The sequence below is a fragment of the Crocuta crocuta genome, unplaced genomic scaffold (genome assembly GCF_008692635.1).
Source record: "Crocuta crocuta isolate KB4526 unplaced genomic scaffold, BGI_CrCroc_1.0 scaffold36, whole genome shotgun sequence".
Classification (NCBI taxonomy): Eukaryota; Metazoa; Chordata; class Mammalia; order Carnivora; family Hyaenidae; genus Crocuta; species Crocuta crocuta.
In genome coordinates, this window is record NW_027532203.1 from 12416074 (window position 1) to 12438922 (window position 22849).

Genomic DNA, 22849 nt, shown 5'->3' on the forward strand with positions numbered 1-22849 from the left:
ATTACCCCATCTTTTACTATAAAATGGTACTAGGTTTAATTAATAATGGTTTTTTTATTTGTTTAATATTATTAAAAGAACTATATGCAAATAAAAATAATGTGTTATTTTTAGTCTTATGTGTTCTGTAGTTATATTTATCATAAAAGTCCTGAATATTTTTTCATACTGCACTAAATCTCTAACATTTTTCAAAATTAAAAATTTCAAATAAGTAAATAAATACATGAAATTTAAATATAACATTTGTAGGAATAATGTTAATAAATTTCAACAAATGTTAGCTTTTTGTATTCAAATGAAGGAAATATTAAATTCTACAGAATCTAAAGACTTCTTGTGTGACTCTGTACCCATATTTTCTTTGTAATAGAAATGAGGGGGAGAAAAGGAATTGAGATGCTGAGCAGTAGTGAATTTATATACCATTTAACCAAGTAGGCATTTTATCCAGATAATTGCATCCAAAAATTACTTCTTCAAAATTTTTGATAATTATAACAAATGTTCTATTTTTCCTTAGGTTTTGAAACCAAGAAATGGTGCTTTCAGAAAGAACAATAAAACAAAAGAAATGAGCTCATGGTTAACTTTAAAGAGAGGAAGTGTATGACTATTTTAGAATTATTCAAAATTATTTATATATTTTAAAATTTATTTTATTTAGGTAGCTATTAGATAGGTCCATACCAGAAATTTCTTATTCCTCCCTTTGATTTGCATTTTCACAATATGATGAGCTATAAAGTCATTTAAAGGTTAAACTTTTATATATTTTAATGTTTATTTATTTTTGACAGAGACGGAGAAAGAGAGAGAGTGTGTATGTAAGCAGGGGAGAGGCAGAGAGAGAGGGAGACCCAGACTCTGAAGCAGGCCCCAGGTTCTGAGCTGTTAGTACAGAGCTAGATGCATGGCTCAAACTTATGAACCACAAGATCATGACCTGAGCCGAAGTCAAATGCTCAACTGATTGAGCCACTCAGGCACCCCAAGAGTAAACTTTTATATTTTATTTAAAGGATATTTCTCTCTCTCTCTTTCTTTCTCACTCTCTCTCTTTTGCAAGGGACATATGTTTCTTTGCATGAAAGTTAAAGTCTTCATTATTTTCTTGTCGTTTGCTCTCTGGATTGAGGGGGAAAGTGTGTAGAGGCAATATGACTTCCTGTAGGAAGTGTGCTTATGGTTACACACCTTGGTGCTTACTAAAGTGACAAATAGACTGTGTTCTCAATGCCTGATGAGTGACTAATGTAACTTAGAATGCTCAGTGATGTATTATTAATGTGAAAAAGTTAACTTATTATTATACAAGTTATTTTCTATGTTCTTCTTCTTACATATCACTTAAAATATTACTTTTATATTTTTATTGTAGTGTCTGTGTGTGTGTGTGTGTGTGCATGCAAGCAAGATAAAACATTAATGTTCTCACATTAAGTCCCTACTTTTAGCAGACATGGGTAGATGGAAGATATTTCCCATGATAAAATATTTTTCTCAGCCCCTACCAAAGATTAATTCAATTAGGATTTTTAGAGTCTGTTTTTTTCAGAGTAGATGTTTACAAGTTTTGGGAGGAGTTAATGGAAAATTAATCTGCAGCGGACATAGGGAAAACTGGATGTGGTGGTTCTGATCTATTCTTTAATCTATCTTCCCTGAGTGAGGATAACAGAGGGTCCTCCAGAATGGTACCCACACAATCAATCTGAAGAAAAACATATGACCCATAATCTAAATCGAATGAACAGACTGGTCATTTAACAAAAGCTTATTACACAACCTCCCAAAGATGCAGAGCACTCAGGTATCTTCTTGATCTTAGAATTGGTTTTCTGAAAATAATTCTGGTAATAATGATGGAAATTGAATTGATTTTGTGTCTTGTATACCAGAGGATAAAGGATATCTATTAATGACACCTGAATACAGTGCTACAGTCCAAAACACAGATCATATGGAAATCTATTTTGAAGCAGATGATTTTTTAGAGGCTGGAAAAGTGTCTAAGAGATCAATTTATCATGCAGTTGATAATACTACTGACTTTGAACAAAGGCATCAGGGTATCTAAAAACCAGGAAGCGAAATCATAACTCAAGCCTAGGATATTTCAAAAATATATTAATGGAAAATAATTAATCAACACACTGTTTGCAAGTAATCATGAAAGACAGCTTATTGATTGAATTGTTACTATTTCAAATGTAACAGAAGCTAATAATGCCTGCCACATATTGAGACTTGCTCCTCAACAAATCCTTCTTGCCTTCCTTCCTTCCAAACATCTCCTTATATTTGTCAGCTGTGGCAAGTCTGAGAGCAGTAATTTGTGGCAATGGGCATGTATTTGATGATCTATTCTGAGTCAGACACAGCACAAGAGAACCAAATATGCAATTGTCCATCTTTTCCTTGACTAGGAGAAGCACTTTTTTTTTGAGTTCCAATTTCTGATCTTATGCAATAAAATATGAACAGAGTAGACTACAACGAAATGCAAAATCATTTTAAAATAATCATTAGAAATGAATCTAAAATCTAAGATTAAATTTCACATACAAATGTTATGAATTGGGTGACCATATAGTAATGAAAATCAGGACACTTTAAGAAAGAAAGAGGGTGCTATTATCAATTTTTCCCAGATCTGGGTATTAATCAGGACACTTCTGGACAAAATAGGAATTATAGTCATCATAGACATGAACAATTTAAATAAATGAACCCCTAATTTCTGGCTCTTGGTTGACATCTCTGTTTGATTTTGGGTCCTGACTTCCTGAGGCATATGTATAGTCCTTTTGCAGTTTGGTGAAGAGTTGCCTGACAGATGTTCTAAGGAAGAAAAAAATAATTACAAACATTGCATTCTTTTTCTTTTGCAAGCACCAGAGTAAAGCAGCCCTATGCTAGACTAACTGGTATCTGGATTTATGAACATGATGATACGTAAGCCAATGAGAAGAAAAAAATACATACATATATATTAATAATATGGTGATTATGGGATTTTCTCCTCTCACCAGAATAGCCTTGTATGCATTCCTGCCTGTACTATATCGGCATTAATGGCCAGTATATAGGTCTAAGACATCACTTTTAGATGCAGCCTTGTCTTTATTAAAATCTAAAAAATCTTCTGTTTCTCTAAATATGGGCAGTCTTCTGGATGAATAGATCTTCCCAAGAGCTAGTTCATTTGCCAGACTAAAACATGGAGAATGAGGAAGATTTTTTTGTGGATTATAAAGGAGCAGCTGTTAAAAGCTACTGAATGATCATGAAAGTCTCTCCTACCTAGATGGTCCACAAACTTAGCCCAAAGGCAGTGTGAGATATGTTTGTGTCTGAGTGAAAGTTACCAAGCAGCAAGAGAAGAAGTAACAAAAGAGCATAGAAACTCTTTCTTCTGCAACTGACAGTATGTTGGCAAATTGCAACTACAGTATAAAAACACTAGAACATAAGTATCACACTGGCTGCAATGCAAGTATATATAAATGATGACATTGTTGGGGCACAACAGTTTTTCATTCATGTATCAGCCCATGTTCCACCCATCTGGTCAACAAATGTATTGAATGGACCCACTACTGTAAGTATTAGGTATATAAAATGACTACTGCAAAGGCTCATAAGTTAGCAATGGGAAAAATGTTAAGGGTCTATTACAAACTTCCATGTATATTCAAAAGTTTTAAGAGTATTATTAGTAGGTACCACAATGGGAAAATAGGATGACTGACTATGCCTAGTAAAATGATGGAAATCTTTTCAGGGTGACATCTGTGTTGAGAATTTTTAAAAGGTGAGTAGATCAGGTAAAATAGAGTGAGGTGGGTAAGCTTAGAAAGACAGGCAGACATGAAATAATTAAACTCTCTGTATGTTCTTCCAACAACTCTAGAATTTCTCTTGCAGAAGACAAAGGTCCATTACAGATATTTTATTACAGATATTTTATGCAGAAAAGTGACTTAATTAAATATGTATTTTAGACAGAGTATTGTGGCTGAGGTTGAAGAACAAATGATAAGAGACTGTTGTAATAAGTAGCATGAGAATAATGTTAATTATGAATCCACGAGGCAGACATTATCAGCTCTATTTTATAGGTGAGTAAACCGTGGTTCAGAAAGACTAACTAATATATTCATTTTAAGAAGCTGAATAGGTTTGACTCTGATGATGATTATTTTACCATTAGCAGGTGAGTTAATAAAAAAAGGATAGGGGAGTGAGTTGGACAGAAATTAGAGCATCTCTCAGAGTAGATCCTGGTGTGTGAGTGTGAAAGTTTAGATGTGGGAGTGTGACTTGAGGTGGTAGCGCCATTTTCAATAGGACATACAGAACATCACAGACTTTGGAAGACAAAGGAAATAGTTCAGTTTGTAACCATGTTGAGCATTGGGACTAGTAAAGGTGACAGTTCAGAAAAGGCATAGCAGAAATGGACAAATAAAGCTAGGAAAATGCTTCAAAGGTGAGGGATACTTAGGCCCTATTCCTATTCCGATTCCATGTCTTCCTTTCCTCCTCTGTCCCATGCTCTCACACCCCTCTCCCCAAGCAAGAAATAATTGGCATCAGCAGGCAAGAGTGAGTGGGGTTTGCAGGGTTCTGGATCTAAGCAAGCATGTGATCTTCAGTGGGCAGTGGATACGGCAGATACTTGGTGTGTTGAAAAGTAAGAAAGCCAGAGAACTACTGTGTGAGAGTGGAGAGAAGGAGCAAAAACTCTTTCTCTCTCCTCCCCCATTGTGCACTATTCTGCATAGTGGTTCCCTTACTGTCCCCTGAATGTGGCTTGCAACCCTCGTTCTTTGAACAGCTTCTTGGCATCCTGATTTTCCAATTCTAGGATTTGTCTACAAAAAGGTTCAAGTAATCCTTCCCTCTGCAGTCATTTGTGTCACATCAAGTTCTACTTATTAAAAGTCCAGTCGGGTCTAAGGAGTCTTTTCTGCTACTATAGACAGTGATTTCCCATTCGAAACCCTGTTATATGATATACATACAAGATAGTACCACTTTTTTTAATGTTTATTTTTGGGGAGGGGGGGTTCAGAGAGAGACACATAAAGAATCTGAAACAGTCTCCAGGCTCTGAGTTGTCAGCACAGAGCCAGTTGCTGGGCTTGAACTCACAAACCATGAGATCGTGACTTGAGCTGAAGTCAGATGCTTGACAGACTGAGCATCCACATACCTCTTGATTTCACATTTATATTTTTCATGCTTGGCTGGGAGTATTTACATACTGTTCCTAACCATATTGCATGCTTCTCGAAAACCGACCCATGAAATTGTACTTCTTTCTTATGGTTCACCACATCCAGCACAGTGCTAGGTACATAGTTACCAGCAAGCTGTCAAAAGTGAGTCCAGTCCCTTTCATACTGCATGTTTGAAAATTCAAAAACTCTTCAACACCCATTAGTTTTTATTTTTCTCCTTTCTATACTCAGAATTACAAGCAGCAGGGGAAATGCAAGAAAAATAAATTTTCTGCTAACAAGAAATGACAGGAAGGATAGAGGTCAATACAAGGACATAGGAGGTCAGAATCATCTATAAATGTAACCACCATTTCCTGAATCAGAGAGAATGTGTTGCTTTCCTGTTTAGCTTTAACTTAATAGATGAATATTGAAGATATTTTTGTCTTATTGGAAAAATATTTTCACATTGTTTGCATCTTCCCCAAGATCAGTAACATACATTAAGTATCCACAGCCTTGAGCATTATTTGGGTCTCCAAACTATACTTTTGATTAGATAGTAAAGTCTTTCTTTCCATATTATTCTGTGACCGTTTCTCTGAAGATGTGTGTCATAAGTCAGTTCAACACTTATTGGGCAACTCTAACATGATAGATTCTCAATTAGAGACTGGGAGGTGGGGATGACAGTGTCAATCAGACCAGTCTTCTGCCATCAAGGAGTTTACAACCTGGCCCAGAGGATGGGAATACAAATAGCAAACTATAAGAAATGAAGAGCAGGGCAAGGGATAGGTTTGGGTGTTATGGACATACAGAAGAACCAAAGCCTAGAAAGGTGAGAATACCTTCTTGGAAAAAAAGCAGAATTGAAATGGGAGTCTTAAAAGATGAGGACCTGACTTGGTAGAGAAAGAAGAAAGTTCTGCTAAAGCTAAGAGGATGGTACCAGTTAGAACATGGAGTTGGAAAAAAGCACCTTTCCCAGAGTGATTTGTGCATTTTTGCTAGTAGGCTATGGTGGATGTGGAGGGATATACTAGCCTTGAAGCTAGAAAAAGGTGGTTGGTGTCAGGTAGACAGGGTATGAATGTGAAATAACTGACTTTATTCCATAAGCATCAGTGAACCATCTGAGTTATGGAAAGAGAATTGAGGAGGCAGAGTCCAGGACTAACAGAAGTGAGCAGAAAATAAAGCCAGGAACCTGGTATTTGGCTAATGTCTACAGCAAAGAAGGATATTCAATAGTGGAGTGGGTCTTACAAGAAGAACTTGTTTAAGAAATCGTTTTGAGGGCTTGTTAACGAAAATGTCTATCTTTTGGGTCTGAGAAACTTAGAATTATGCCATGAATCATATCAATTCTTAAGAGTCCTGAGTATGTGTTTTTTTTTGGAGTTACCTATTGAAACATAAAAGCTCTTGAGAGGTTGATTTAGGCAGCTACTTGACTGCTTGCTGGGAACATGAGAAGCACCTCAACACTTTATCAAAAGCACACTACTCATTTCTCACCCCTACTTTTACACCATGATCATAATTTCTAGAATTGAAAAATGTGGACCTGAGAAAAGCACAGGTGAGAATAGTTCTTTCAAGGGAATGTAGCAAGCAATTGAATAATAAAATAGTTGAAACTGCACACAACAATAGAGTAAAAAGAGGTTTTAATTTTCAATTAAACAGCTCCCATCAAAAAGCTAAAGGTTTCAATTTTTTTAAACAGCACCCTGGCTGCTGTAATCCAAACCCTGCAAAGTCTGGATTACATTAACTAAATTCCAAGCTTGACTAGACTGCCTTGAAAACCCTATTTCCTTGGAATTGGAAACAATTAACGTTCTGTTTAATTCATGAGATTAAATCCACTGAGGTGTAAAATGGCAGGTGTGGTGTTAAGTACTTGCCTGAATACCCTACTGAGGAAAAGACAAAGAACTTTCAACTAGGTGAACGTATGGCGATGCCATTTAGGCTTCACCCTCTGGATAACAAAGTGGGAACCAATTAACTCACTGCATTTCCAGAAATTATACAGTGGTTAAGAGCAGAGACTCTAGATTTATTTAACCTGGATATATATCTCAACCTAACCACTTACCTGCTGTGAGTATTTTATGGCAAGTTTTAGCATCTCTGTGTTTCATTTTCTACATCTGGAAGGATGTTACGAGGATCATATATGACAGCACATGGACGGTGCACAGATACCTACTGGTCTCAATCATTCTTCTAAATATGAATTTCACTACACTGTGCAAAGATGCTATACCTGGGTATTTTATACCAATACTAATCTTAAAGTCCAATCATCTGAAATCTTGAAAGAAAACAAAAGATAATTTGGGCTAAAGTCATCATTTCACAGGTGAGGATGCTGAGACATGACAGTCACAATCCCAAAGTCACACAGGAGGTCATAGTGGCAAGATGGTACTAGAAACTGAGGTGTCTGATCCCATTCCAGACTCTTGGAGCACACACAGTGCTGATGGGAAGGCCGGAGCTTTATTAGCCATTACCACGATTCAGAGGAGAATAACTCTCCCTCCTGGTGGAAGGGCAGTTCTCAGCAGGCCACCTGCATCTGGATCTATAAACTGGCTGTGGAGTTTCCACCTCCTTTGTAGACCTGGTGTTTGAGATCATCCCTCTGCAGGCAATGGAGGGTGAAAAGACACTGGAGAGTGCTCAAAGCAAGCATTTTCTTCCCGATTCACCTCAACCATGACACAGATCATTTCATAAAAATTCCCACCCTCTTTAAGGTACTGTGACATGGCCCTAGCACCTACTCAAAGTGCGCCAATGAGCAGATGTGGAAACACACATGACCTTGTAAACATTTGTAGTCATGATGCTAAGGGTTACCACTTTTTACACATAGACACCTCAAAGTGGAGAACAATATTTGGGGGTTAAACAGAATGTGAGGATGTAAAAACAGCCCTTTAAGATTAGAGGTCTGATCTGATAATCACTTCTGAGAATTGGTCATAATTTATAGTTACAGCTATCCTCCATTGCAACCCCAAGCAGAGGCTTTTATAAGTTTACCATGAGAAGCTCTAAATGGTTTAAGCTCTTTATAGAAAATCAAAGAGCCAAATTTTCCATACACAGAGCAACAGCCTACAGTGGAGAGGCTATACTCTGGGAGACAGAGAGAAATGTGTTGGGGTCCAATACTGCCCACAACTGCCTTCTGTCTCTTCCTCTGAAAAACTGGGGAGATAATTAGTGGGAGTGAAAGAACAGCTTTCTTTTTGAAAGTGGATGCTGTGAAGTGCATTGTGCCCCCCACCCCAGCCCCCCAGATTCATATGCTGAATTCCTAATATTCAATGTGAGCCTCTTTCAAAGCAACTAAGGCTAAATGAGGTCACAAGGGTAGGGTGTTGTTGTTCTGATGGGAAGAGATAGGAGAGAGCTGGCCCTTCCCCTGCCCTGTGAGGACATGGTAAGCAGACACCTGTCTGAGAACTGGGAAGAGAGCTCCCACCAGAAATCAACCTGCTGGACCTTGATCTGGGACTTCCAGCCTCCAGAAGTGCGTGGAACAGTTGTTTAATCCACCCAGTGTGGCATTTGGTTTTAGCAGCCTGAGTTGACTAAGACAGTTGAATTAGCACCATCCCTGTGTTTCCTGAGATAAAGGACTGTCAGGATCACATAGATAGTGCTGTGACATCCCACTAACAAGATGACCCCAGACTGAAAGCTGCTTTGTGTTTTGTTCTTTGGTCTATTCACAGAGATGGGGAAAGGGAAGCTGATACTGTCAAGATATCCATACACAAACTTTAGATACAGCAACCTTATGGACATATGTTGGACACAGGGTGTAGGGTTGTGTATGTATACAAATGTGGGATGAACATACTCTGTGGTTAAGAACAGGATTTGAATAATGGCCTTGCTTCTTACTAGCTGTGTGTCTATGGGTGAGCACTTAAACTCTCTGAGCTTCAGTTTCTTCATTGCCATGGTGGGAATAATAGTTGTATCTCACCATATTGCAGAGAGGAATTAAATGGGAATTCTCAGAACAGTGATTGGTGATAGAGCTAAACGAGAATTCATTTTACCATCACACACGTACACACACACACACACACACACACACACACACACATTCACAGGGTTCTTATCAAAATATGAAATATAAAAAAGGAAAAAATAAATCACAGCTTTTATATGCCCTCTGCACTCACTTCACAGAGCCCATACAATTTCCCAATCCTACCTGACCTTCCTAAAAATTAAACTCTGTGGTTAATCTGTAAAATCTCATGATTATCTTCAAACTTATTGGCCACTTGTGCCTGGAAGAGACTAGAGAAAAAAATTAGGATATGTAATAAGAGATAAGGGGCTGCAAAAATGGGGAATTACAGAGTAGGTTGAGATTACAGGGATAAGAAAATGCTAGATATAATCATTTTATAACTACATGAAGAGAAAAAAAGAGTTCCATGTAAATTGTCTATCATTTTCAAACTACTACTGCTATTACTCAGAAGAAAATATTTTCCTCAAATCACAACTGATTCAAGTAAATAACTGAATTTTTGTTCTCATGTTTATGCACTGCAAGGCATACATTATATTCCAAGAAAAAGTAATTTTGACAAAAGTCTGCAAAGATATTTCATTAAATTAAATCAAAACTTTTCTTATTCTCATTTGATCCCATGCTTTTCTATATAGGATTCATGTTTGCAAGATGAACTCTGACTCAAGGTGTTGAATTTCGTCTCAACAGAAATTCGGCTCCTGTCATAGATGTAACTGGGATCACTTCACCATGGGAAGGAGCAAATAGGTCTAACAGTAGGCACAATAAAACATATTCAACTGATTTGTTTTGTGCCAAGAGGGGGAACATTCAGAACATCTTTTTCCTCTTACTTTCATCAATCTTAGAAGAATCTTCAAGCTTGGTTATTTTTCTTCTAGGTGGTCATTGACTCAGAAGACTGACTTTGTTTACAGAGAAATTTTGATGGCCAGTAAATTTTATATGCTTTTTTTTGTAAGAATGTAAAGATCTTATGTATAATCACTAAATTATATGCTGTCAGTTTCTCTCAATTTTACAAGTGATTTGAGTTTGATGTAAAATTTAGAACCTATCAGTTTGAAAAACTGCATACCAGCTGTGATTGAATAAGGCACCAAGTAGCATAATATGTGACAGAATCTTTCTAAATAGTATCAGATGAAGAAAAATAACAATTGCCCAAATATATTAATAGACTCAGCCACTGGCAATAATTCTTGGGAATTTTTTTTCCCTGATAATGGATTTGATTTCATTTTTAATATGAGAATCCAAGAAAAATTCATGGAAAGTATGTAATCAGAGACACCGGGGAATCATTTTTTCTTAAACAAAGCAGTTAGCTGAAAAATAAAAGCAAAATCCATTTATTAAAAAACTTGGGCATGTCATCACCCAAGTTTCTAATAATGTAAGATTTCTTCTGGTTCACTTACTTAAAAATTTTGGGGGGGGGGCGGTGCCTGGGTGGCTTAGTTGGTTAAGCATCCAACTTTGGCTTAGGTCATATCTCATGGCTAGGCTCATGAGTTTGAGTGCTGCATCAGGCGCTGGGCTGACAGCGTAGAGCCTGGAGTCTGCTTTGCATTCTGTCTCCCTCTCTCTCTGTACTTCTGCTTGTGCTCTCTCTCTCTCTCTCTCTCATATAAACATTAAAATATTTTTAAAATATTTGGTGTGTTTTCTATTCTTCTAAATATACTTTCAAAAATTGGGAATTACCTGCTGTGGTGGGGGAGGGGGAAGGAAAAAAAAAGAAAAGAAAAAAGGAATTTTCTGCCTGTGGAATTTCCAAATGCATTTAAGAAGGCTATGCAGAGCTGTTTTAATTATTTTATAAATGAAATAATAAAAACTGCTTCTGCTAATCAATTATTCCAGATTTGGATCTGGCCAGCACTAATATTTAATTCACCGGAGTACATGTATGCTAACTGATCAGTGTTCATCATTAATAGTTTACAGATATCACCATTTAGTAGGTATTGATCTTACAAAAATATTTTAAGTGGAAGTAAGCAGAAGTAAGTTTAGGTGATTAATGGAAATGTTAACTCTGGGTAGATGTTTCTGTATATTGCTTCATTTTTATTACTCCATGTGTCAAGTCCTAGCCATGTTCTCTGAAGCAGAGGCATGATGTGAAGACTCAGAAGAGAGAAAACTGAAGATGGAATCATTATATAAAATACTACCATGTAGACAATCTTATGTTAGTGTTAATATCCTGATGCTTAATACTCAAACGTTAAAAAGCATTCTTGTTGAAAAGAATGTTTTCCTCCAATCTTACGAGATGGTGCCTTCTGAGACCTGATGCCTGCATGCAGGTTCCACTGATAGTAGACGTCCACAGCATGAGACAAAATACACAAACTGTAGGCGCTGAGCCAGCAAATACTAACATCACTGACAACCAGTTGCAAATACTTCCAAACTCCCCTTTCTTTAAAGAATATAACATGCTGAAGAAAATACAACACATAAACTATTCTTGTTCTCCTCTAGAATTTTACTGATTATCTTTGGGGTAAAAATAATGAAATCCTAATTTATCAGTGTGCAAATGATGGTAATAGCAAAGTCATATCTACCTGGGAATTGATGGATAACTCTTATTAATCTCCATTTTCCTTTGTGTAAGAACCATGCCTGTTTCTCTACATGAATCAGCTTTTAGCAAAAGATGGAAGGAGAATAAAATACTCTGAGTCAAAGCAGCATTTGATTCACTGAATCAAAGCTCTCTGACTTCAAAATGAACAATAGTAATGCCCTAAGAAAGTTGTCCTAACTTTGTTTTTATTTATTAAACGAAGCTCACCGTAGAGAAAAAGCACACATGATTTACGATTTTTCTCTGTAGAGCTACAGAACTTTAATCCATAGCTCACGAAAGGGTGTAAGAGCAGCTTGAAAATTATGCTGAGCTTAATTATACTTAATGTGAATTATTCAGAAGTGCAGACAGAGACTAAAAATTTATTTCATACAAAGAAGCTTGACATTTTAATTGGTCCTTCAGAATAGAGACAAAACAATTTCCTCTCAAGAAAATTTACATCTTCCCAACAGACCTGCAGCTTCAGCCAAACAGAACTTCATTAACAAGATTAATTATCACGCCAGTGTCTGCTTCATCAGGTGTATGGCCCAGGTGATAAAAGGAATACAAAATAATGACTGACATTCCTAACAGATAGAATTGATTCAAGGAGAGAAAGGATGACAGATTGAGCCACCATACCTTGGTCATTAGCCATTTTGTCAGGGTGTTCTACTGTGGGGGAGAAAGAAATATTATTAGACATTGACATTTCCTAGCAAGAAAGCTGACACTTCAAATCAACAGTTTTGTTAACAAGTTTTCATATCAAGGCCAAAGCCATGTTGAAATAAAGTTGATAAGGAACCATGGTTGATGTGATTATTTCTATTAAATAGTAGTCAGAGGAAAAAATATGAAAATACTGGTTTTGCTGTGCGTGTTCTTAAAAATGTTGTTTGTTTTATTCCTCTACACCTCAACTCAAGAATGATCATCATGGAAGCTTAATTAAAATACAATACATACAAAAAATGCATGCAATTACCAAGTACTTATCACCCATATATTTAAAATAAGCTAAAGAAGCTATTTTCTTGTCTTCAATTTTTTTTTCAACAAGAGAACTTAACTAATTCCCATGTGAATGGGGTAAAATAAAAGAATATAATAAATATGTTTTAATCTAAATGATTTGATAAGCTTTTAGACTTTAAAACTCCTATCTGCTGACAACTTCAATCACATTATGAATAATGTTCTTGAAAAGGACTTACTTTTTGAAATTTAAAAATATCTCTATTTAAGATGGCTTCTTTTCTGTTAATAAAATATTACTGTGTATGAGGTAAATCCATGGTATCATTGCTTTTATAAAATTGCGATGTGACATTTTGACCAATGTAGATCATTGTCAGTCTCTGTCAACTAGAATTATTTCCCTATACTGGAGTTTCTTTGAGCTTCCAGTCTTCTGGGTTTATTGAGCTCAACTGCACTAAAACTTGATGTGTAGGCTACTACACTTGCTGTTTGCTTCTTTATGTGTCTCAGTTAAACTCACAGAAATCCTATAGTGTTCCCATGACAGCAACCTATAACCTAAACACCCTAGTTCTCTCATTCTGGGTAGCAGTCTCCAGCAAATACATCATTGTTGCTTGAAAAATAACTTATAGCAAATATCTTAGAAGTGGTGATCTTTCCTTTACTAAGTGAAGGTAACATAAATAATTGCTCAGAAAAATATACAGAATGGAAATACTTAAAAGCCCCTTTCAGATGAACAGGGTTCATGAATGTCACATTATAGGACAAATTTCTAAACTTAGTTACACATTTCTATCACTTTTAAAATAATTTCATTTCTCTCATTTTAAAATAATATGTAGACAAATTCTATGAAATAAGGATAAACTGGGAAAGGTATCTTAATATGTAGTAGACTTCGAACGCTGAATGACTCTGTGGAAAATGGTGTATACACTAGAGTGCTCATTATATTAAGATTCTACCAGCTTTAAATAAGTTTTATAAATGTCATTGTAGCTCCTCAAGATTTAACAAACATTGTTTTAATTCACCAGGTTTTCCAACCTAATCTTTCCTAGTCTAATCATCACAACTTAATTTTTTTCTTAATATTCTCTCCCATTTGCCACTAAAGACTAATAACTTCTCAAGATACATTTTATTATAGTATTAGGAGATTGTTGATGAAAAGTGCTTTTGATAGGCAACTGCATTATCTGTAGTTTATAGACAGGAATGGGATTTTTACTGAGATCCTAATGTAGTTTTTGAGAAAGGACACTATGTTGTAGGAAGTACCACACCAGGTCTCTGGTAAGAATGAGGAAGGAAATGTCAGAATCATATTTGACCAATAATCCAGAAAGCCTGAAAGCTTGGCAGCCAGAACAAGATATACTGGAGAAGCTACCCTAATCAGCATCTCATATTTAGGGGACATATGTTTGGAATAACATCAATAAAAGAAAAAAACAATATCATTTCATTTTCTTCATTTCTCCCCTTTGTCTTTAATTATACACATGCATTATCTACAGTCTAAGGAAATTTTTATCAAGTGACAAATAAATATGTTATGGGCAATGATGTCATCCTATTCTTATCTTCTGGATTTGTTTCTCTTTTAGTAATCTGGATTGGATATAACTTGAGAAATTTGAATGTCTCAAGAAAAATGATCAACCAAAGAGTATTTACCAATAGGGATAAAATATATCCTAATAGTTACTTTTTATTAAAGACAAATAATGGCATAAAAGTATCATAATTTGTGTCTTGGCTTTTTATTTGCTCCTGTATTTGTCAAGAAAATCATGTATTTTGTAAAAAATAATTTGTAGACTAAAACTTTTTTTATATTCTGGTATGGAACTTTCAGTTCTATATCCTTGGATGGGAAAGATGCTCATTTCAGTATGATGATTAAGGATGTCTAGAGAACAGACCATACTTTAGTGCTATTTCATTGCCAAAGACTCTGCTTTTTTGTGTGTAGAAGGTGACTCCATCCCTCCACAGAATCCCACTTTAGTCTGTTTTGGTAGAAGCATCCTGTCTTCCTATTCCTTGACAGGCTAACATGAAGAAGCTTGGTTTACTGGACAGAACAGCACATGTGATAGAAATTGACATGCATCTTATACCTCTTCCAAAGGCTTATAAGTGTATGGATATCTTAATGGAGAGTATTTGGGGAAGTATAATTGCAGAGTCCTATGTGGTTAGAGAATCAAGTTCAAAGTTCTTTTAATTAACATTCCAAAGAAACAGTCAGATGTACCACATGCATACATGTACACAAGGGTATTATAATTTAATCCCTTTTTAATTATAAGTGTCCTTTTCATTAACCAGTGATTATTGACTGAATTTCCTATACCTCTCTTGATGGTGGCTAAAACCAAAGACAAAACTCTAGTCTCTCATAGTAAATGCTACTGTCATTGCAAAGCTTGCATATGAAAGAATGAGGTTTGTAGACACCTGCCTGGGGCATGATTTGCAATGAAACACTTGCCTGTTACCCAGTAGACTACTGAGAGCTTTCTTAGCTTCAAGACAACATGTGAGCCTTTCTTGCTGTCAAACAAAGTTACATTCTGATGAATAGAGGCCTTATGTTTTGAAGCAGCTTTGGAAACTGAAAATCTTAAATCAGAGAGCAGGAGCATGATTTGATGTCTTTAGTATAGATTTGGTTCACTGTGGCCAGTGAGTAATTTATAAGTAAATCTATTATGAATAATTTGTTTGACTTAGAATATTTGCCATTGTAACATATAGAATACATACATGTACAATGTCAATTATTGATAAAGATAGGCAAGATCAATATTTCTAAATAATTTAGAATGCAATCAATCTAAAGCTTAGTTTACTATGCGAGCAAGATTTGTTTTAAAATCTAATTGACTATTAGTTGAGCATGACCTTATTGAGGATAGACAATATTAAACAGTTCAATCAAGATATTAGAAATAATGCTTGTGGACAATTATAACAAATTCCTGAATTTATTCTCAGTTCTGAACATCATTTCATAGATGAGTTTAAGGCACTTAAGGTAAACAGTACCAAATGAGATACAGGGTTCATTAAATAATCTACAGGATGGTTATCAGTGTGGGTCTGTATATCCTGTGATAACTCATCACTCTGCTGTTTAATACATTTGGATGCCTTAAATCATCTTAAATCCTCCCTAAGATCTCTAGTTGGCACATGATGTGAGCATGAAATTAATTTGGCACTTGTCTATAGATAAAGACGAAGCATTTGTGAAACAGTATCTAGTTACATTTCATGCTCCCACAAAATGAAGAACCAATTTCCTTTCAATTGCTCATTTGGAGTGGAACCTGATTTAGACATGAAGTCCTAAAAACCCGGAGAGATGAAGATGAGCTCATTTCCTCCTGCCTCCCTCCCCAATTTCTCCTCTGTTGCTAAGAACTGTCACTAAGGCTTAGTCTGAATGCTTGTTTGTGTATTCTTGGCAAACTTTCAGATTTAGCTGTTACCACCAAGTCCGGCTTTGAATGGCTAGCTCCTTCACCAGAATTCAAAAGTCTACTATTTATTAGGGTACCTTTCCTAGGGAAATTGAATGGCTTTAAAATTGTTCTAAGATTCTTCTTTTAATATCCGACTGGGTGAAAATGTCAACCATCCTCATGTTTCTAATTTTTCAGTTGTTTGCCATTATGTATTACCAAGTTTTTGGCCAGATATCTAGACATAATGTGGTCACAGGTTTAAAAGCCAAGTACCTGTCTTTAGAACAACACACATAATGCCTACATATACATCTTTAAATATCAGCTATGAAACATTCAATTTTGTTTCAATTGCTGAATAACAGAGGCTCTTGAAACCATGTAAGTTCCAGAAAAAATAATACTGTTGTAAATTAGTAAGGACTAACATGAAGATTATTTCGATGTAGTCACTGTTCTTGGGCCTTACCATCTTTGTGAACATATAACTAGGCTTGAATTGAGTAGCTATTTTTATTCTTACAAGCATGGGGAGTTTTCCTCTAGTAATCAAACTGTAAGATATTTTTTCCTTGTTGCTACCCTAGGTCTTAAAATAAACACATTCATTTTGTTTGAGATTTTCTGTCTTGCCATATCAACTTTTCTTTGTATATATAGGGACAATAGTTCCTCAAAGAAAACATTTAAAATTGGCAGTAGTATGACATTCACATAATTCAGTGCTTTTTAATTTTTATTTCCTTACATAAAATGGCTAAAAACTTTCATTATATTTTGAATAGAATCAATTCACATGAAATCAATATAAAATTCCAAAAGGACTGTAAATGAAAAAAAAAAAGTCAAGTTAAATATGCCTGCCTTGTACTGATGTCAGAAAATGTGATAACACAATAGATCTTTCTTTGACTTGCTGGATTTCAGCATAAAAATGTACATTTTAAATTATTTTGAATGTCCATTGTAGTCATGTTGCCAATAGAGATGGCAAAGACAGTTCCTTACACAGACTCCATAACTTTTTTACCACAATCCCACGAGGAAAGAGAGGCTATACTGTATGAGAAAATTATTCAAACCTTTCAGAGTCCTGAAGTGGATGGGATCAGACAAGGGACCCACTCCTTTTGCATTTCGTGCTTGAATTCGAAAGTAATACATAGTGTCAAGGTTGAGATCCATGATTTGGTGAGTAAGTCGATCACCACTGATTGTTTCCATAACCCAGTCATCAATTGGTATGTTCTTGTCCAAGGTGTAAAACAAGATGTAAGCTGTGTAAATAGATGAATTTAACTTTGTTTATTATATTGACCACATGCTATACTTCTGCTTCTAAACACTCATGTTTCCCAAATATAATTTGCAATGATTATTATACATTCACAATCTATTAGTTATAGTATTCAGTTTGGCAAGTAATGACTTTTTTTTTATATTGCAAGGATCAACGATTGAATAGGCCATTCAAAATAAAAATATCTGCCATATTTAAAAATATAAAGTTTATGCTGCCTATAAGTCCTGTGCATGGATTCCTGATTGATGGAAACACTGAGATAACAATGTCTGTTGTTTGTGGTGATACTGTTACACAGCAATAGATAACATAATAGGCAAATGGTAACCTTGGCAATCTGCACCCCAGATGATTTCTGTATTCAAACAAGTTCAGGAATCACTGCCTTACTTGATATGTGCAATCTGTATATTTTTGGCATTTGTTGAGACTGTTGATGCAGCAAATATGAATGTCTTATAATGCAGAGAGCTCAGTAAAAGATGAAAGACACAGGTAAAGAATTCTGCAAAACTTACAAAGATTCTGCGAATCCTCCTTCTGGTTAATATTAAAATTGGAAGACCATAATTAAAATGGATTGTAAAATATCACTGGGTAAAGAAGTTGTTTCTGACTCATTTATAACTCAACCCCCATGATTAATATCAATACAATTTTCTATATTTTTTGAAAACTCTACAGTATTTTTGAGTCAGAATAGTGTCCACTCTTGTCCCCTAAAGAGTCACATCTACTGAATAGAAGACCCTGGTACTGGTTATTTATTTATTACTTACTTATTTGTTTGTTTGTTTATCTTTAGCTTTTATGATGTGCATGTCTTATCTCTTCAAAAGGATACAAACATTCCTTTATTCAGGAGCCATATCCTATATTGCTTTATTCTTCAGAGAAACCAATAAAATCAACTCCACATAATAGGTTTTAAAACTCAGTTATGGAATGAAATCTCCTAGTCAGTAAGCACATATGTTTTACATTCATGACATTTAATGCAATTGTACAGTTATTATGGCCTGTTGTAAGTGTCCAAGGACATAGAAAGCTTGGAAAACTGTATTCTCATCTCAGGTCAGCTATTCCTGACTTTATTTATATATCAAATGGGAATATTTGATATGTACTTATTGCTATATTTATTCCTGACTTTGTGTATCAAATGAGAATAAAATATCTGCCTTCCTTGTGTTTTGGGGATGTTTTTCCTTTAAAAAAAGCATTCACGTAAGCATTTAAAAATGAGAAGTCTGGAATCAAATAAGCAGGATTGATGGTACAATAGCCAAAACATGGAAAGAGCCTAAGTGTCCATCAACTGACAAATGGATCAAGAAGATGTGGTTTATCTATACAATGGAATACTACATGGCAATGAGAAATAATGAAATCTGGGCATGTGTAGCAACATGGATGGAACTCTAGGGTGTTATGCTGAGTGAAATAAGTCAGACAAAGAAGGACAGATACCATATGTTTGCACATTTAGGAGGATTAGGAGGAACTTAACGAAGGACCATGGGGGAGAAGAAGGGGAAAAATAGTGGGGGAGAGGGAGGGAGGCAAACCATGAGAGACTCTTGAATGCGGAGAACAAACTGAGGGNCAAAGAATTATAGCTCATTAATAAATAAATGCAAAATATTCAATCTCAATAGTAAATACGGAAATGGAAATGAAACAATGGTATGTTATTGATGAATATTCTAGAAATTATAATGTCCATTGCAATGAAAATACGAAAAGAGTTTCAGTTGGCATAAACCTTTCTGGAGGTTATTTTAAAATGTAAATTAAAAAAGCAGTAGTGTCATATTCTTTCCTAAAAAAAATAGTAGTGTTGATGGTACAAGCATCAACTTCTAACAATTCCAAATTGTATTTGAAGTGATTCCCTGTTATTTATGGGGAAGCCTATTTTTTTTTTTTTTTGTAAATTTGAGAACTGAGATGGAGAATAGAAACATATTACTACGTCATTCTCTAATCATCAACTCTAAAAATTGGCCTTGGAGAAAGCAAATAATTTCATTTGGATTTGTTAGTTTGGTGTGGTATTGAAGTCTTAGCATATATATTTCCACACAGGTTGGAATAAATTCATTGGTTTCCCAGAACCTTTTTGTACCAATATGTTCATTTCTCTGTGTCCAAGTTTTTTCTTCCTTTCTTTTCTTACTTAAAAAAATAATTTTAGAGAGAGAGAGAACATGAGTGGGGGAGAGGGGCAAAAAGAAAGAGATACTCTCAAGCAGGCTGCTCTGCTCAGAGCAGAGCCTGACACAGGGCTTGATCCCACAACCCTGGAATCATGATCTGAGCTGAAATCAAGAGTCAGATGGTCAACTGACTGAGCCAGCCAGGTGCCCCTCTCTTACTTTCTTCTACTTCTTTTTTGTCTCTTACCTACCATAACTAGCCAAATAATAACTATATCCTGTGATAGGTGATAAGACCTGGGACTGTTAACTCAAGTGGGCACTTATACATTAGAATCACATTTTTCTAAATACATATAAAATATACCATCATATATCTGTCATTTTGACTATTTATACAAATAGGTAGTTGTAATTCCAAAAGGAAAGGGTCAAAAGTGTTCAATTTCACCTTCTTCTCTCTTCTGTCTTTATCTGTACTTATTCCTACAAGTCAATGATTCCCTTCTGTGGGTCACCTGCTAAGTACTAGGAAGACCAAGATGATTCCTACTAGCAAGGAGCTCAGCCCAGTGTGAACTCTTCCTCTTTCAAAAACTGACTCTGATAATCTTGAATATCAAAAGATATATAATGGAGGACTCATTTCTTCCTTCTTTGGGGCAAAAAAATATGTTAAAAATAAACAGGCTATGGATTCAAGCCATAGGTCTATCAGTTCCTGGCTTTGCAACCTTGACCAGCTTGCTTAATCTAAGTGTGTCAATATTCTCATCTGAAAATAAGTTGCTGTGAGGTATTGCATTTTAAGAATCTAATATAGTAGGTATTCATTTATATTATCTTATATAGAGTGACTATGTAGCAAATGCTCCATAATTCATTTTTTTTCTCTTCTTCCTTCCTTCTTTTCTTTTCTCTTTTTTTCTTAATATTAGGAAAGCTTAAGGAAGCATCATTCTTAGAACAGCTGAAACTTTGACTTCAAGTCAAGCAATAGATTTAATAGCGATTCAGAGATTATTCTACTCAATAAATATTTATTAATTACCTACTAAGTGTCAAGAATATTGATACTGAAGACAAAGCATTGGTCAAAATCTGAAACCTGTTTTATGGAATTTTCAGCCCTGTATTATAAGCATTTAGATTTTTCTCTCCTGATTATATGGGAAGGGAGTGTAGAGGAAGAAGTCAAGATGGCTAAATTTCCAATGTTGGCAACAGGGTGAACCTGATTTTTTTTTTAAATGGTGGAAGTAAGAATATTTAGACACATCTGATTATAGTGAGTGCTCAGGTGGGTCCACAATCCTGGATGGTCTTAAATCTATTACAGAATATAAGAATGAAGAATGCATCATTATTTGGCTGGTTATGGTAGGTGGCAAACAAACAAACAAACAAACAAGAATGAAAAGAGAACAAAGGGAGAGAGAGAAGGACTGGGGAACAGAAGGAGGTGCCAATAAGACAGGCAAGTGGAAATGTATGATATGAGGTAGGATATACATATTTAGAATTCACTGGATGGAGATACATATTTCAGAGACATAAGTTTGCATTCACTGAAGCCTTGGCTATACTCTACACACTTTTTCAGATAAAGTAACAAAGAGAATAAAACGATCTATTTAATAAACGGTGGATGAAATGTCTGCTAATAATATCAAGAGGAAAGAGATTTAAGAAAGAGGAACAGGACAATGACACACAAAAAAAGTAACATAATCTTATCCATTGGATAGTACTGATAAGGAAGGAAACAATCTCTCAAGACCTAACTTTTTTTTAAAACTATGTTGGTCTCTGATCTTAAATAATGTTAGATGCTGCATTTATTTAGATCAATGTTTCAAAGTCTAGCTGTACATTAAAATCACTTGGGGAGCTTTTAAAATATAGCATGGCCAATCCTTTCTCAGATAAATTAAAACATAAATCAGTTGAGAATCACTGATTTGAACCAGTTGAATACTAATAAGCTAGAGCAAAACATAGTTTAATAGTGAAGAGTATGAACATGATTTTTAAATCCTAGCTCTGCTACTTCTTGGTTACTTGACTCTGGGAAAGCCATTTACCCTAGAAACCTCTGGTCTTTTTGTTTCAAACTGGAATAATAGGAAGATGGAATCCCTTATAATATTAAAGTGCTAAGCAGGATGTCAAGCATATAATAAATGCTTAATTCATTTTGAACCACTCTCTCCTGAAAATCCCAGTAAAATTCCTAAGCTGCCACTTTACAATCAAGAAATCCAGGCATTGGCATTATCTAGATCTTCTTTGTCCTCTTTTTTGTGTAATCTTTTTGAAGTATATATATTTACAAATTGATTACCTGGGTTCCATGCAGAGTACATAACTAAAGCCTCACCCTAGGATGGATTTCAAATGAGAATAATAACAGCTGATTTGTTTTAGTTCTCACTAGACATCAAAGACATTTCTCAGCAGTTTATTATTACATTCTGTAAAAGAATTTCTATGACTACCCCTATTTTATAGATGAGAATGTGAACTTAGGAAAGTTAACTTACCCAGGTATCTCCCTCAGAAGCTCAGGGTCTGAACCACCCTGCTCTACTGCTGTGTATATGCAAAGATTTGGGACAGCAAATAAATAGGAAGGAAAGATGTGAACCTCTCTCCCACATCAGCACACACATGCTCTGACACACTGGAAAAGAGGTTACATTTCCTTTATACTTTAGAGAAAAACAGAGTGTTATAAATCTGGGTCCTCTGCTATATGGTATTTTGAATATTTCATCATCCTGTTTCCTGGAAGTAATTTCACTGAAAGAATCAAAATATGTATGGAATAGAAGTTATCTTAAGGGTTTTGCTCTCTGTTGAGTCAAAATGTCTCCACTTGACAATAACAACTTTGTTTTAATAAATAAACTAGGCTTTTGAAGGTAAAAAGTATTGCTTCCCATACTCTTACTTTACCATTGTGAGAGACTGGATACTGAACATACAACTTTTAATAACATGTGGAGAAGGT

General features: G+C 35.3%; 1 protein-coding gene across 1 annotated transcript in view; it reads right to left on the minus strand.

The window, feature by feature from the left end:
• The window catches only part of DCC (DCC netrin 1 receptor), a 750532-nt gene that overhangs the window by 94871 nt on the left and 632812 nt on the right, over positions 1 to 22849 (minus strand). Inside the window, exons 20-21 of the mRNA XM_077777558.1 lie at positions 17457 to 17651; positions 12548 to 12580 (exon numbers count right to left, since the gene is read on the minus strand). Of these exons, the coding sequence (XP_077633684.1) occupies positions 12548 to 12580; positions 17457 to 17651 (228 nt within the window). The remainder of the gene's footprint in view (positions 1 to 12547; positions 12581 to 17456; positions 17652 to 22849) is intronic.